Genomic DNA, 14,983 nt, shown 5'->3' on the forward strand with positions numbered 1-14,983 from the left:
CCAACTGTTACCAACTTACCAAACTGTTATTAACAGCCCTTTTTTCCCCCTATTTTAGCCCCACTTGCTACCTACCTATGTGGCAACTGAATGTTCCTTTCTTGAGACCACAAATACTGGTCCTCACCCAACTTTCATTATTACAACCTTTTATCCTGTCCTACATTGCTAGTACATTCCTTTAGTTTAATGTTTATATTTCCTCACAATACAAGTCTTCAAGTCATTGCGGATCCAGCACAAGTCGTCCAATGGCTCGTCAAGTGACAAGCTGTGTAAATAACAATGACAAAGGTGTCCTTTGACAGAGATCGTCAACTGTCACAACCTGATTCATGGTTTGATGGGATTGGCCAAGTTGCATCTCTTACAGGTATATTCCATCCTCATTCTAGTGTAACGATCCAAGCCAAAGAGTCAGGTCATGACTCGATAGAAGATGCCAGAGTAGCCATGAAACTCCTGCAACTCAAGATAGAGAAAGGCAGCGACTTAGAAAAGTACACCAGCAATGGATCCAGAAAGCAGGCCCCAGAGATTATTCCAACAGAAAGGTTAGAACATTTATGGTGTAGCTACAGTGACCATTTTAACCTTTGTGACTGATATCCGGACTGCTTGATACATGCACTTGCATTGAAACCTTTTGGAATCTTTGAGTTGAAGTTAAATGTCCAAATCGCCACCAGTTTTGGTCTTTGTTTCGCTATTTCTAAATGTGTGTGGGCCTGTCTGGCTCTTCTTTTGATGTGATTTACTTATGGGTTATTCCATGAAGCCGGATAACAAATTTATGACATTTGAACTCCTCAATGGGCATAGTGTGAGGAGTTCCTCTGAGTAACTGAATAGTTATTTATCGCCTTGGTTGTAAATCTGTTTCGTGGCCTAAGTGCTACACATTTGAAATTTGGTGTCCATTGCAAGTGTCTTGGAATACCACTGAGACTTAATTAAATTCTCGGGTTACACGTTTATTAAACTGGTCCCAACACATCTAACTTTTAACCGAAGTTGTTGAAAATGATTCAATATTCCCGTTACTTTCGGAGCAATTTTTTTTTCTGAAAGATATGCTGAGTAACATCAAAATGCCCTGAGAGATATTTCTTGGAGAACTGAGTGAAAGAGTTGCAAAAATAAGATTTCAGTGTACTTGACTGACCCCATTACCCAGTCGACTTCATGGAAAGATACATATTCATGTGGAACAGTGATGTCATCATAGCAGACACCTGTGTTTTCATCAAGCCCTCGGAAAATCTCACGAGTCATCCAATCTTAAGCCACATCTCCAGTTGTCGGAATGAAGTGTGAACATTTCTTTGTAGTTAATTCCGTTACTTATCGCTAGAAACTCTATACCTATGATTGACTTGCGATTGACAGCTGTACGGTTTGATTCATAAACATTTCCTGAACATTTGGTATCCATTAGGTAAATTCTCTTCTGTTGATTTGGTGCCAGGCAGCATTTTCTGGAATTTGGGCAAATGTGTTCTTTTTGTAGCCTGTGATTTTCATAATGCTTATGGTAAATACTTCAATCAGATATTGATCATCTGATAGTTATCATTTCTTCCAATACCAGCATGTTCCGATGCGCCCAGTCACAGAGTAAAGTCAGCATGTTGATAGACAGCCTGTCTGTGGCGAGACAGTTCATGAAAGATCCGGTCGGAGCCATCCCTTGTCAGACCGATTCCGAGGTACAGTGCATACGCTCTCTTTACATGAAAAATTGCTCTGAAATGGAGGAAATTTCAAAACCAATTTGCATATCAGTCTGAATTGTTTTTGTTCTTTCACTCATTCTTTCACTGCAAACTTTAAATCCATCCAGTCTGTAAGCTACCTCAGAGCACTTGTCGCTCAATTGAATGGGACAAAGACATAGACTTAAATGACCTTCCTGTGTGAGGAAGATTCGTATGAGCGAAGAAGTTTGCGCTTGGCAAATAGCATTGTTTCAGCGTAGTTGGAAAGAACAGGAAAAGTCTGTTGTTAGCTTGTCTGTGTTTTCTTCCATGGTGACAAATTAGCTGTGGTTTCTCTGAAATATGCATTTATGAGAACAATGGACGGTTTGAGAAGGCTTTTTGTGTGTGTGTCCCAACAATGTTTGTTGTTCCTACAACTCGTAAAGTCGTACAGTAGTGGGACGAGTTCACATGGTTATATTGGTTTGTCTGTATTGTGCATTAAAAAACCCAAAAATTGTTTACTAATTGCATAAAAACAAAACTACATAACAGTAATGCAACGTGTTGCCATGTGGCCTTGCATCATGTTATTTGCAACGTGTTGCCATGTGGCCTTACATCATGTTATTTGCAACGTGATGCCATGTGGCCTTACATCATGTTATTTGCAACGTGATGCCATGTGGCCTTACATCATGTTATTTGCAACGTGTTGCCATGGTGGCCTTACATCATGTTATTTGCAACGTGTTGCCATGTGGCCTGACATCATGTTATTTGCAACGTGTTGCCATGTGGCCTTACATCATGATATTTGCAACGTGTTGCCATGGTGGCCTTACATCATGTTATTTGCAACGTGTTGCCATGTGGCCTTACATCATGTTATTAGGAGCATTAGTAGAATGTGTTAATTTGAGTAGGATTATGATGGAAATGGCATCATCTTTCTGACTCGGCTTATGTTAACAATTGTTTTTCATCCATACAATTTTTTAAAATCTTTGTTTTTAAAGTTAGATCACACTACTAAACACCTTTGCATAAAAATACGTATGTCAGTATTTAGTTGATCAACAATAGTGCAACTCTACTGGCAAAATTGTATTGGAATCTGTGCATTTGTAATTCTCTTTACTTCTTTTAAAAATTTACAATTCCTACTGGTTACAAACATCACTCGAGTTGAGGTCAGTGTTTAGAAATGTTGAAAAGACTTTGTCCACTCATTAGAAATGAGATACTTCTCCTTCATTCAATCCTTACGTAGGCGTTAAAGAAAGCTGTCCAGGCAGTGCCGCATTCAGATTTCATCTGCGTGCAGTTTTACAATTTCGCCAAGCTGGCCCAAGGGATTTCGCTCGAGGAAACCGTTGTCCAGGTAATTTGCAACTAAATAGACCAGAGTCTTGTCCAACATAGACCCTGGTATTTTAAATTGGTATTTTGAGACTAGAAAGGAAGCAAGGACTTTTGCTCCAGATTTGGCAATTTCTTCATCTCCGATGTCTCTGTATGTGACCAACGCAGCTGAGAAATGACCCATTCCAAGTTCAGCTCTATTTTGACAAGAAGATTGTAGGCTCAGATGACATTGTGGATTCGTCCTCATCAATTTATTGACACACTTTTAGTTTTGATTGTGATAAGCTTGATGCATGTGACACTTGTTAGTGTTGGACTGGTTATTTCACACATCTGTTCATGTTCCTACATGTCAATAATTGTTTTACATTTTTGGCCTTCAAGAAACAGTGAATCATTTCTTAGTGCTAGATTTACTTCAAAAGTATCTATCTTTTTATTACTTCTATTTTGAATTTCAATCGTGTATTTTGAGCTGAGGAAAGTCTTTGACAGTTGCTGAGTTTGCTCATGTGAGCACGGCAGAGAGCACTTAAAAATAAATTGAGTGTTTGAAAAATAACAGACCAGTTTGGATTTATCTCTTCTTTTTTATAGGAAACATTAAAGCAACTGGATCAAAGAATCAAGAAGATCTACAAGGCACTACCTTTTAATAGTTTTTTCCTTGTCGTCATGGCAACGGATCCAAACAGCTCAGGAAATAGAAGCAATAGTGTCAATGACCAGGTTACTAATGGACGTTTCTTCACAGGGATAAAGGTCAAATATTAACCATTTGGACTCAGGTTGATATCCAATCAACTTTGTGTTACCAAAGTCCAAATGGCAGATATTCAGTGGTGGATGGACACAGTGAAACTGTGTACTACCACTGAGGTAGACTGGATGCCCGTCTTCATGTGGCAACCTCTCAGCACGTGAGATCTTATGGTGAGTCCCTGAACAGCCTAGCTGACATGTATGCAAGTGTCATTGCTGAAGTGCCAGGTCAGAGTTCACCAGTGCTGAAAACTGTTTTGACATGCCATTTCCACCTGTGACTCCATGCATTGGGAAGGCGAGGCAGTATTCAGTATTTGGAAAATTACAGGTCAAGAAATGAAGGCTTAGAGATTCCATCAGTTATGATGACAGTACTTTCACAACTGGCAAGTGATGTTGATGAGGGAAGGTGGAGGGGCTTGTGTTTGGCTGGTACATTGTAAGCGATAATTGTGGAGAGAGCACTGGTACAGTGTTGCAGATTGAAATCCACCTCCAGTCAATTTCTTTGTTCATCTTTATAATCAGTTTCATAATTGGTTGTTTTGCAAGCCTTTATTGCTTTAAACCCTCGTACCTGAAGTGGTAACCCTCCATGATATTGAATAGCTGAAATGCATGTACTACCAGTCAAATGACCCAAGGTCAGTCCTCGCAGCCAGTCCGGGGTCAAGCTTTTCATCCTGCATGCAGCATGGCAGTTACAATGAAAGTCTCATGGACCAGTATTTTGTAAACTAACTTTTTAGACTGTGACCTTTGACTTTTCTGCCCTTGTGTCAAAGGCTTCTTGAAGATTAAGGCTGTGTTTGAATTACTTGGCTGTGGCCTGAAAGTAGTCAATAGTAGTGGCCAAAAGTTGCCAGTTCTCACAGAGTCGTGTGTAATTTCAAGCCAAAGCCAAGTAATAATTCAGCCTAAAATTAATCCGTAAACTAAAAATTTGGCCTTTATGCTTCGAGCATTTCTCAAATTGTCCAACTTTTGTGAATACAGAAAGGTAGCAAAGGATCATATTTCCTTGCAACAACATTAAAGTGATTATCATTGAGACTTGAAAACCTTTAAAGTTTCAAGAGGAAAAGCAGGACACAAGTTTGATTCTATTACTGTTCAATTCTTTATTAGTAATAAAAACAGTACACCCTCTGTAGAATCTCACCAATCATGAATGCAGTCTAAACTCTCCATCTTTTAAATGAGTGATATAAAACTGATTACCGCATTACATACGAAAGCCTTGAGTTCAAAAATTACTGTACAATCTACATTGCGAGTTGAAAGGAGAACTATTTCATTTGTTTGAATTTGAATGGTGCTTTTATTAATTATTGCTAAAACTTAAAAAGATGAACAAAAGTTTTGTAGATTATATGAAGTTATACACAAAAATGGATAGAGCACTGAAACAAAAGGTCTGTATGTCCAAAATTTGCCATTCAGGATTTTTGGTTATTCCATTTTTTTGCCTAACAAAAAAACAGATGTACATGTAGCTATGGTTCTGCAGACAATATACATGTATTCATATTCAAATTTGTTTACAATAATGTTCAAGTTGATGTTACAAGAGACAGATATTTTTTTAATGGTTCAGTTTGCTGTATTTCAATGTCAATAAAGACAACAGCAAGCAACTTGATGAATATTCATGTGTCCGTGTACCATACACGTCCAGTTGGCTAGGGTAAGGAACACACATTCACAGGAGCGTATTGTTTTAAAATGCAACATTACCAGTTTGCATCCTGATTGTAAAAGAATTAAAAACTGCATTTTCAGATATGATGCATGGGGAAAAAGATTAAACACACTGCTTTCAACCTGCTTCAATGGCTGCTAAGAATAACAAGAAGTTTAAGGCCTGACCGTTGGGAAATGTTACTGAATATCTTGGTGAATTACACAGGTAGTTTAGGGTATACAAGTTGTGTTGAATTTTAAGTGTAATCATACTACACACTGGCCCCCTTTTTTCTGTTTATACTTTGTACAAACTATGCAGACTGAAGACATCGCAAGACTTCCACACCAGAATTCACTGTTACGTGCAATCATCATTGGCAATTTCATAGCAAGAATATTTGTCATCAGGACACAAAATCTGGAACGGACTGATGCTCGTATGAAAGAGCCTTTTCAGTAGTTCTCTGTACATGGTTATGGTTTGTTTTACGCTGAGCTGCCGTCTTTGCATGGTTACCAAAGCTCACAGACAGAGTTCCTGTAAGTTGGCCACGTAAAGTTGGGTACCAGCCTAATTTCTGCATGGTGTTGGCCTCTGTCTAGATCAACTGACTGCAGCTGAGTGATACACACACATCAATGGGAAGCAGCCGCAGCCACTAACTAATGGCTTCCATAGGTGCACATGTATTATAGGTCACAGCCTCAACGTTGGACACCGCTTATTTAGGCTAGGTATTACCAAGATGAAGCAAGTGCCAGAGAGGCCTACTCGCATGTACATGTGTCTGAAATGCCAAGGTGCCAAACTCTGAATAAAGATTGATCCAGCCTTTTTGTGACTACAGCAATACTGGCGTCTTTCTGAAAGTTAATGGTTAATCGCACTTTGTGTTTCACACTTCAAAAGCAGGTTTATCAAGGTTAACCAAAGAGTACACGATGGGTTATCAATGGATTCCTATCTATAAAAGTTCATCAATATTTTCACAATATTAAAGAGCATAGTACATTGCTAATCCTCCCCAAACACACACTTTGGTACTGCAGTAAACAAAATGCATACCTAATAGGCCATTTACAATGTCGGCTAATACAATGTGTGCATTTGTTCTTTGGCTGTGAAGGAACTTTGATATTCTGAATGAGGCTGAAAGAATTCGGGAGAATGAAGAGGTCTTGAAACTATGTCCGCTTGTGAAGATGTACGGTACAAGTGCACCTTGCCTGGGGCATAATGCCTGTTGTTTCAAGCAAAATGGTCTGCCAGGCATCTTTGTTTCATATTATCACGTGTCCTAACTTTTTAATGAATGAGGAAAGCCTCCTAAGCAAGGAATGACTTTGGACTGTTCCTAAAAAGGGTCCTCTCTCAACCAAACCCAAGTTATTATGAACTTGATGGTCAAAGAAGGGACATGATATTGTAAGTGATGACCGAAACCCTGCTGTCACTGACCAACACTACATAAATGCCCAATATGTACGGTTGCACAAATGAGTGCTCCAAACACTGAAATGCTTCCTTCTCCAACAAACATTTTGTCTAATTTCTGCACTACAACTCGTTACCTTTTCAGTATAAAACCTAACTTCAATCTGAATATCCTTTATACATATTAAGATTTGTTTCTGAACACAATTTATTGAAGGGTTAGGATAGGAAGGGTTTGTAAAATAGCTATTAAATAAAGCAATTTCTACAGAATAAGAATGATACATTTTATGCCAATTCTGGGTGAAAATGGTTGTGTCAACACTCGGTAAATTGTCCACATACATTCTCTCTACATTAATACATCTTCCAATACTAGCACAGCAATAATAACTAGAGTGTGCCCATACGGTAAACTCAACGATGCTACCTCCAACCCACAAAAGTAATTGGGTTTGTTGAATTTGTTCAAGGACACTTGAGCCATAACTACAACCACCCACAAAATGAAGTCCATCGATCAAGTTGTATAAACAAAGCTGGACTTCGAGCATCCCAGTGATGAAACCACTCAGCTGTGTGTCATGGTCATGCAAGAGACAAACTGATTGGTTTTCTTGGGAGCAATACAATTATGCTAATTTACCTTTGTAGTAAAAAAAACCCCAATATAGTCACAATGTTGGGATTCAACTTTCAAATTATTTGATGAAATAAGGGGCTTACCAAGTCAGTTATCAATGTACTATTCTCCCTGAGGCTCTGAAGAATAAACTGGGTAACCAAATGTATTTGGCAATAGATACTGATAAATATTTCTGTTCAATATAAATGGGGGATGAAAAGTCTTGACACAATTGTACCACAACTGTGACCTGTCACCACAAAATCAGCTGGAAGTCAGAATTTTCACAAATTGAGATATTGGTATTTTTAAAGCAGCAGAAAGAGAGCTTTTCAATGGTATGTACATGGCACACTTAATAGGGTAAAAGTATGAGGTGACAGTGTGGCATTATTCTGGCAGCTTTGCACCTTTATTTCTGACATTGTTTCTACATTTCTGACCGGGCACGAATAATGCTTTCATCAAAATTACTGGGAAAATGACATTTTAAATATCTGATCCTGCTAACAAAATTAGAATTAATTAGAGGCGTTACTCTTACAAAATATTACAAAATGCCAAAATTGACCTCCACTTCAATATTTGACTTTAAACCCTCAAAACTGGAAATAGCTTTACGCTCATTGTCATGCCAGGTCACGATTGGGTCAAATCATGCCTATTTCCTGAAAATGAGGACTCCCCCCCCAACTACCGGAACCTGTCCTTTGTAGAGGCCATCTTACAAGCAGTCATGTATATGTTTGACAAACAGGATATCCTTTCGTGCCACTGTTTCCATATTCAGCCCAAAACCGTTGGTAACGATACCAGAAAATTCAGCACCAACGATTAGCGTGTTTCACAGGTTAGCAATGTAAAAACCAAGCATAAATTCCATAACTAAGGATTCTGAACTTACTAAACCAGCGTCAAATGTCTGTGCTAGCATGGTAAGCACAGAATTCTTAAGTGTAACATTCGGTGGTTAGTATAGCCTCGAAATTAGGCCCATTTCACAACACGTACAGTACTGCCAACAGAATTTTGTAAAGATGTAGGCACAGTAAAGAGCATGGTTCAATTCACAGCACTGCTTAACAGCAGAAAAGTCGTGCTTACTGTAACCAATTTTGCTTACTGTAAGCACAGTTTCATGGTATTGCCTGGCAAGGCTGTGCTTACGCATGCTGGTATCCTGATTCTGCTGAGCCGATCTTTGCAGTTCTGAGTGTGAAATCTGCCCCAACTATGCAAAAGGAAATACATGTTAGCAGAATCTTCCTACTGTAACCGTGACATTCTTCCTCAAACCTATCAGTAAATAAGCTCTACAAATTTAACTTCCCTTCATGTATGCGTGCCATTCTGCTAATGCCCAAAATATTGTACAAACTTCACAGGTATATTTCTACAGCTTCAGGGGTGAACTAGATCAACTTTGGAATTTAACCATGAACAATTTTTCAGTTCGTTAGACTTCCAGAGTTTCACAGACCAAGTCTTTTTAAATACAGGGTTTTAACAGTGCACACCACAACACTATCAAACAAAAAATCTGCAATGTAATAGGAGACAGTAACAAGTATGCTTGTGTTGTATTATTCCTGATTCTCTTGGCATATATGCTAAGAACTCCCCAAAAATCTTCCACTGTGATGGACCAAATGACACATTCTTTGTACGTCCAATTTAAGGGCAAAGGATATGGAGTGTAAATCGTTGTGGTTACTGTAAAATTCACAGGGTTTAGAGGTTGGCCATTTTGGAATGAGCTATTGTCAATTTTAAACTCATCAAAATTAATTTGGACCACGACCATCTGCAAGTACATGACTATCACTGATGCCAAACCACAATGAGGACAGACAGTCTTATTAGACAAAACAATGCCCTCAATCACACGGTACCTTCGCAGGAAATTACAAACGGCACGACTGTACACTCACACGGTACATGTTTGTTTACTCAGCCAACGAAGATTGTGCTCTGAGTAACAGAGAAGCCTGTGGGTGTTGATGAGAAGGTATGGGATAGTACCTCAGTTTGCAAAATGAAGTCTGTGGTATAAATGGCCACTGATATGAGTTTGGGTGGTTCCTAAATTCTCCTAATTCACCACATCTTGGTAACTAAGCCCTACATGTTTAGTATTAAACAGACTGCACAAACTACAAAACAAAGTCATGAATTTTGGTAATCTTGGGTAAAAAGTGACTGTCCCTTAAAAACTTTTAATAAAGTATGGTTAAGCTCAAATCTAGCATACACAAAATAAGGACAGTTTCTCTATTTTGCCCAAAGAACAACTCCTCACCGAGGCTAAACTGCATATTGTTTTCCACATTCATTTTGTGTGATTTGTTTGTGCATCATCATGGCACAGTAATTTCACAAAACGAAGCATTTCTTTAAAGATACAATCCCATCAAAATTTATGCCATTGCATTAAGCCAGTAAACAGAACAGTCCATGATTCTATGCTGATGCTAAAAGTCATATATGAATAACCCTAGCTACATGACAGCCACGATTTTCTACAGAGGCCACCAAAAAATAAAAATTGTTGAGAGAAGTAAAGCAAAAAAGAGATTTGTAAGAGATAGGCATTGAACCCAACAGATACGCACAATGGAACTACTAAAATTCCAAGTAGCTGTATTATTGAAGCTTGGTAACTTATTCCGTTTGACCTCTCCTTGTGCCTGGCTATTTTGTGTAGCTGTGTTCAAGTTTCCTAAATGGGAATAACACATTCTCAGCCTTTAAATCAGCTCAACTTAGGACAAACAAGAGACCATTGACAAAGGACCTCAAAAACGTGCTTCTCCTGAACAGCACAATAGCCAGCAAGGCTAGGAACAAAATGAAGGCAGTTCTGAATTATACACCAAATATGGCTCATGGTATAATTCTGTCCAGTAAAAAATAAAGTTTGGTATACTAAAATAATGCGTGAAAAAAAAAAATTAGGTAAATTTTTTTGCAATTACCCTCCCAAAAAATGTTGTGTGAAAAAATCAATTAATCTCACAGAAAAATTGCCCCAACCTTTCTCTAAGTCATAACTGTGAAAGTCCATCCACTGACCTCAACCTGCTTGTGAGCAGGTTTTGAAAAGAAAAGAAATGACCTTTTTTCAATGAAATAAAACAGATCTCTTCACAATTTTACTCCAGGAATATGGATAAGCGTGAACTTTTTTCTCTCAACTGGCTTCCTATATTCATGCAGGTTGTCACATGTGTGGGTCCAGTTGGAAAGGTCAGGTGACAATATTATTAAACTGTTGTATTTCTCTTGTGCTCATAGCAATCTGTTACATAACAAAGGACACACTGACCTTCCACAACTGGGAACTGATGACTTATCTGTGTAGAAGGTACAGATTAAATTGGTCCAGTGGCTGTAACTATCACAGGTATTACGAAAACATGTCAAAGTCTATGATGACTTCCCTTCTCATTCGATTTCCCATTTTTATGCAAAATTCCAGTTTTACAAAGCAACAGGTAGACAAGGTAATCAACAGCTTTACTCCCTTCTTTTTTGAAATCACTCAGAAATACACTGGGAATGGAAGATTTGATCACATCATTCTCGTCATCAAATCTAGAAACCTGGAACTTATGGCCACCTTTGCTCGCAAAATTCCAACACATTTATCGCTAGATTTGATTTTAAAGGAGAGCACTATAAAAGCATCATGCATGTACCCTCACATGGTCTGCTAGCCCTAAGTTAATTTTTCTTCTAACTTTCCTGTAATTTTAAAAGCTACTGAACCATCTTCCCTAATTCTAAACAATAAGACCACTTGCATGAAGCAAAGCAACATGGACAGCACTTTTATATTGACTTTAAACCTAAAATGGCTCAAACTTTACACTTGGGAAAGAAAGCCTTGAGTACTGCAACTGTGAAAACCGGAGTCCTGTACTAATACTTAAACACACAAATTTAAACCATGAATAAACTAGCCTTCCTAAATCTGCACCCAAACCTTAATGTAATGTCGGGTTAAATATACTGATATTTCCAACCTTTCTCACACGGAAATTGGCTAAGCATGGGTTTCCAGTCACAGCCAAATGAAGAAGTTCTCTTCCAAGGTTTGAGAAACCCTATTAATGCCAACTGTTCATCCTCATTTCATTTACACCAGTACAACAACCCACCAGTCAAACAGTTTGAGTCACTGCAACATCTATGTTTAGTCCAATTTCCACACAGGAACTCATTAATAACTAGAGATCAACCACATGTACATGTACACATGAAATACTGGCAACACAGAAGTTATGAATGTATCATACTGTACCTTTGGCTAAGCCCTAATGCCACTCAAAACCAAGGCAATTTTTAGCAGCCCTAAGCCACGTGTAATTTCCGAGCAAGGCGAAGTATGTGAAATTTTGCTGACCAGAGCCTCAATGCACTTCACCGAGACCCTATTACAAGCACATCACATAAAACATGGGTGCCAAATTCAGACAGGGGAGTCAGGTACCGCATATGTAGGCAAAGTGGTTCTTTCCTCACCTTCCACCTCTGCAGTCTGGGTTCGATTCCCAACTCCGTCCACACGTGGATCTGGTTTTCAGTCCCTACCTGATTCCGTGGGTTTTACCCAGAATATTCCTCTGGGGTTTTCCTCCCACCTCTAAAACTGTAACTTCTTCTTACTGTCTCCTCTCTACAGGTTTCTTCAGGCTTGTGAGCTACAGTGCCTGGGCTGCTTTTGACGAATTCTCAGTATCATGACCAGAAATACTTACAACAGAGAACTGGTTTGAAATTGTCATCAACAAAACTGTAGGTAAATATGAATGTACAGTGTAGCTTGAAATGCATAGAAGCATTGGAATATTTTGCCATTAAACAATACCACAGTGTCTCTGAACATAGGTAATCACTCAACTACATGTCCACTACCATATAAAATTTCAATTTTAATTTACTGTCCACACTAAATTGGCTCTTAGACAAGAAATCCTAAGCAAGAATTTAATCAAATGTACCATTACTACATGTTTACAACCTTGAAATGATGGAAGCCAAAAAAATTCAATTTGAAATGCAAACAAAATGGAATTTGAAAAATCTGTAGACAATTGCTACCCAAACTTTGTATGAACTTTCCATCAGACTTCTAAGTATATTTAGACTAAGAATGACTGAAAAAAAGAAAGTTACAAGCTCAAATCCCCCACCAGCAACTTCTTAAATTCAACATTTCAAGGACAGTTGCCCAATTGATGAAAAAAAGAATACACGTAAATTCAATTCCGACTTCTGTCACACGTTTTTGTCCATACCAAATGATGTATGTACTTATATACTTTGATGCAATTAAAAAATAACTTTATTTACAATCTAATTAAATACTTACAAGGAATCCAATGCCTTATGTCACCCAGCTTAGCTAATCCAGAGTCACTTCTGGGTTTAAAGGTATTGAGAAGAATTTTACCCGATGAGAGTCAATAGAAACCCTTCCCATATTTCACCCACATGTGGTCAGGCTGAGTGAAACATCAGAGAAAAAAAAAGCTCAGTTAGCACTTTATGATCGACACTATAATAAATGACTAAACCAAAAAATGGCCTGGGGACATTTTGTAGGATCGTGTCGCATATTCAATGTGCACGTAATATCTCATTAATTAACCCTAACACTCCTCAGTCCTCCAACAGGTGAAGGATTGAGGAGGGTTAGGGTTAACCATCCACTGTATAACCTCCTGTTAGCACACATCTTTCTCCAGCCCTCCCCAAAAAAAGTTTTCTCTTAAATGACGGTATCAACTACCGGTATCTTTACTGCACTGTCACCTTTGAATCCCACTTAAGTTTTGTCTTTTTTTTTTTACAAATAGGTTGATCCACTGGTGTTTGCACACTGTATGTACTGCTCTAATGCTGAGAGAATATCAAATTCTGTTATCTTCTGTTACCATATTCACATCCTCACACAATCATGATTACGCCTTCAACATGCACTGCCGGTATGTACAAACTGGCCATGAATCTGATTGCTAGAATCATGAAATTTGAGACTGACAGCCAGCAAATGCATCAAATGAGTTGAAATTAAGTCTGGGTTCCACACATGTACTCTCTAAAGAATGACTGCTCACAGCTGATGACACATTGGGACCTGACTGAACTTGGAACTGCCATAAACCCAAAGTTCCACACCGTTTGCAGTCTTGGTTGCCTGAGAAGCTCAGGTACCAGACCATTCTCCCCACGATTCACATGTGGTGCACAACACAAAACCACTAAAGAGAGAGTGGTACATAGATCTTTAGACAAACACGAGATCTTGATGCATGAGAATCATTACTGTGATAAAAAAAGTTTTGTCACACATTAAATGTAGCTCCTTGTGGAAGTACGTACCTGTGTGATCCTACATGAACACAGGAAATTCTTATCCTTTTTAAATAGTACCCCATATTGCATAATTTTGAGCACTGAGATGAGTTGTCGTAGCTTTATAAGACATGATCCCGCTTGTGTGGCCGTTCGTCCTTCTCATGGTCATCTGACGTCCCTTCCGCACACTGGCCTCGGAACCTGGAGAACAAGTTAGGCATGTTGACGTTGGGCATCTTGGGCACGTTGGGCAACTTGGGCACGCCGGGGAGTCTTGGCATGCCTGGTAGCCAGCCGCGGCCGCGCCCCACACAGCCCAGGTCAGTGATGGACTCAGCCATGGATGCCGTCTCCACGTTCATAGCACTGGCTGCGGCTGCCTCATCCGATGGCGCGGCGGGCACTTGCTGCGACGGCTGCGGGGTCCCCACTGTCTCTTCTCCTGATTCTTCTGCGCTGTCCGTCCCTGAGCCTGATTCAGGGTCATTGGACATCTGGCCGCGAATGCGGGAGACAATGTTCATGTTGACACTGGGCAGCCAGTTGCGACGGCCAGCAAACCAGTTCCTGGTGTGGCTGGCCATGGCGCTGGGTAGCTTACAGGGCTGAATCTTGGATAGATACAAGCCAAACTGCTTCATATAGTCCGTAATCACACTTTCCATTAAGGACAACAAAAATAATGAAAAAAATGGTCCACTTACAAAATTCAAAGGTGTACATATGAAATTAAAATTACTGGCTAGAAAACAAACCAGTTTAAAATACTACAAATTAGTTGACTGGTTTAACATTTCAACACAGGAGTCAACAACTTTAAACCAAGTGATAACTAAGTGAAGAACAATGACAAGCAACAGTCACCCATTGACACCTGACACAAAGACAAAATATTGGTATCTCACATGATCAAGGGCTATGCCTCTTGAATACTGTCACCACTGGAGGTACATGTATGCTGCAGTGGTTAGGTCTGTGTATTGCACAATTGAACACTGCCTGGTGAAGAAGTAAAAAAAAAACAATCTCAAGGTCAAAAGC

At 39.2% G+C, this 14,983-nt stretch overlaps 2 protein-coding genes across 7 annotated transcripts in view; one reads left to right on the forward strand and one right to left on the reverse strand.

Moving 5' to 3' along the window:
• The window catches only part of LOC110976077 (uncharacterized), a 30,504-nt gene extending 24,134 nt beyond the window's left edge, over positions 1-6,370 (forward strand). For all 5 annotated transcript variants that reach the window (XM_087139424.1, XM_087139425.1, XM_087139427.1 and 2 more), the window contains exons 22-25: positions 396-554; positions 1,592-1,709; positions 2,974-3,084; positions 3,666-6,370. In XM_087139424.1, coding sequence (XP_086995550.1) covers positions 396-554; positions 1,592-1,709; positions 2,974-3,084; positions 3,666-3,842 — 565 coding nt within the window. In that variant the 3' untranslated portion in view covers positions 3,843-6,370. The remainder of the gene's footprint in view (positions 1-395; positions 555-1,591; positions 1,710-2,973; positions 3,085-3,665) is intronic.
• Positions 4,930-14,983, reverse strand: part of LOC110976163 (N-alpha-acetyltransferase 60-like) — a 44,007-nt gene continuing 33,953 nt past the window's right edge. For both annotated transcript variants that reach the window (XM_022229226.2, XM_022229225.2), the window contains exon 6: positions 4,930-14,590. In XM_022229226.2, coding sequence (XP_022084918.1) covers positions 14,062-14,590 — 529 coding nt within the window. In that variant the 3' untranslated portion in view covers positions 4,930-14,061. The remainder of the gene's footprint in view (positions 14,591-14,983) is intronic.

The sequence above is a fragment of the Acanthaster planci genome, linkage group LG07, assembly GCF_054643075.1.
Source record: "Acanthaster planci isolate LZ-2023a linkage group LG07, COTS_SCS, whole genome shotgun sequence".
NCBI classification, from domain to species: Eukaryota; Metazoa; Echinodermata; class Asteroidea; order Valvatida; family Acanthasteridae; genus Acanthaster; species Acanthaster planci.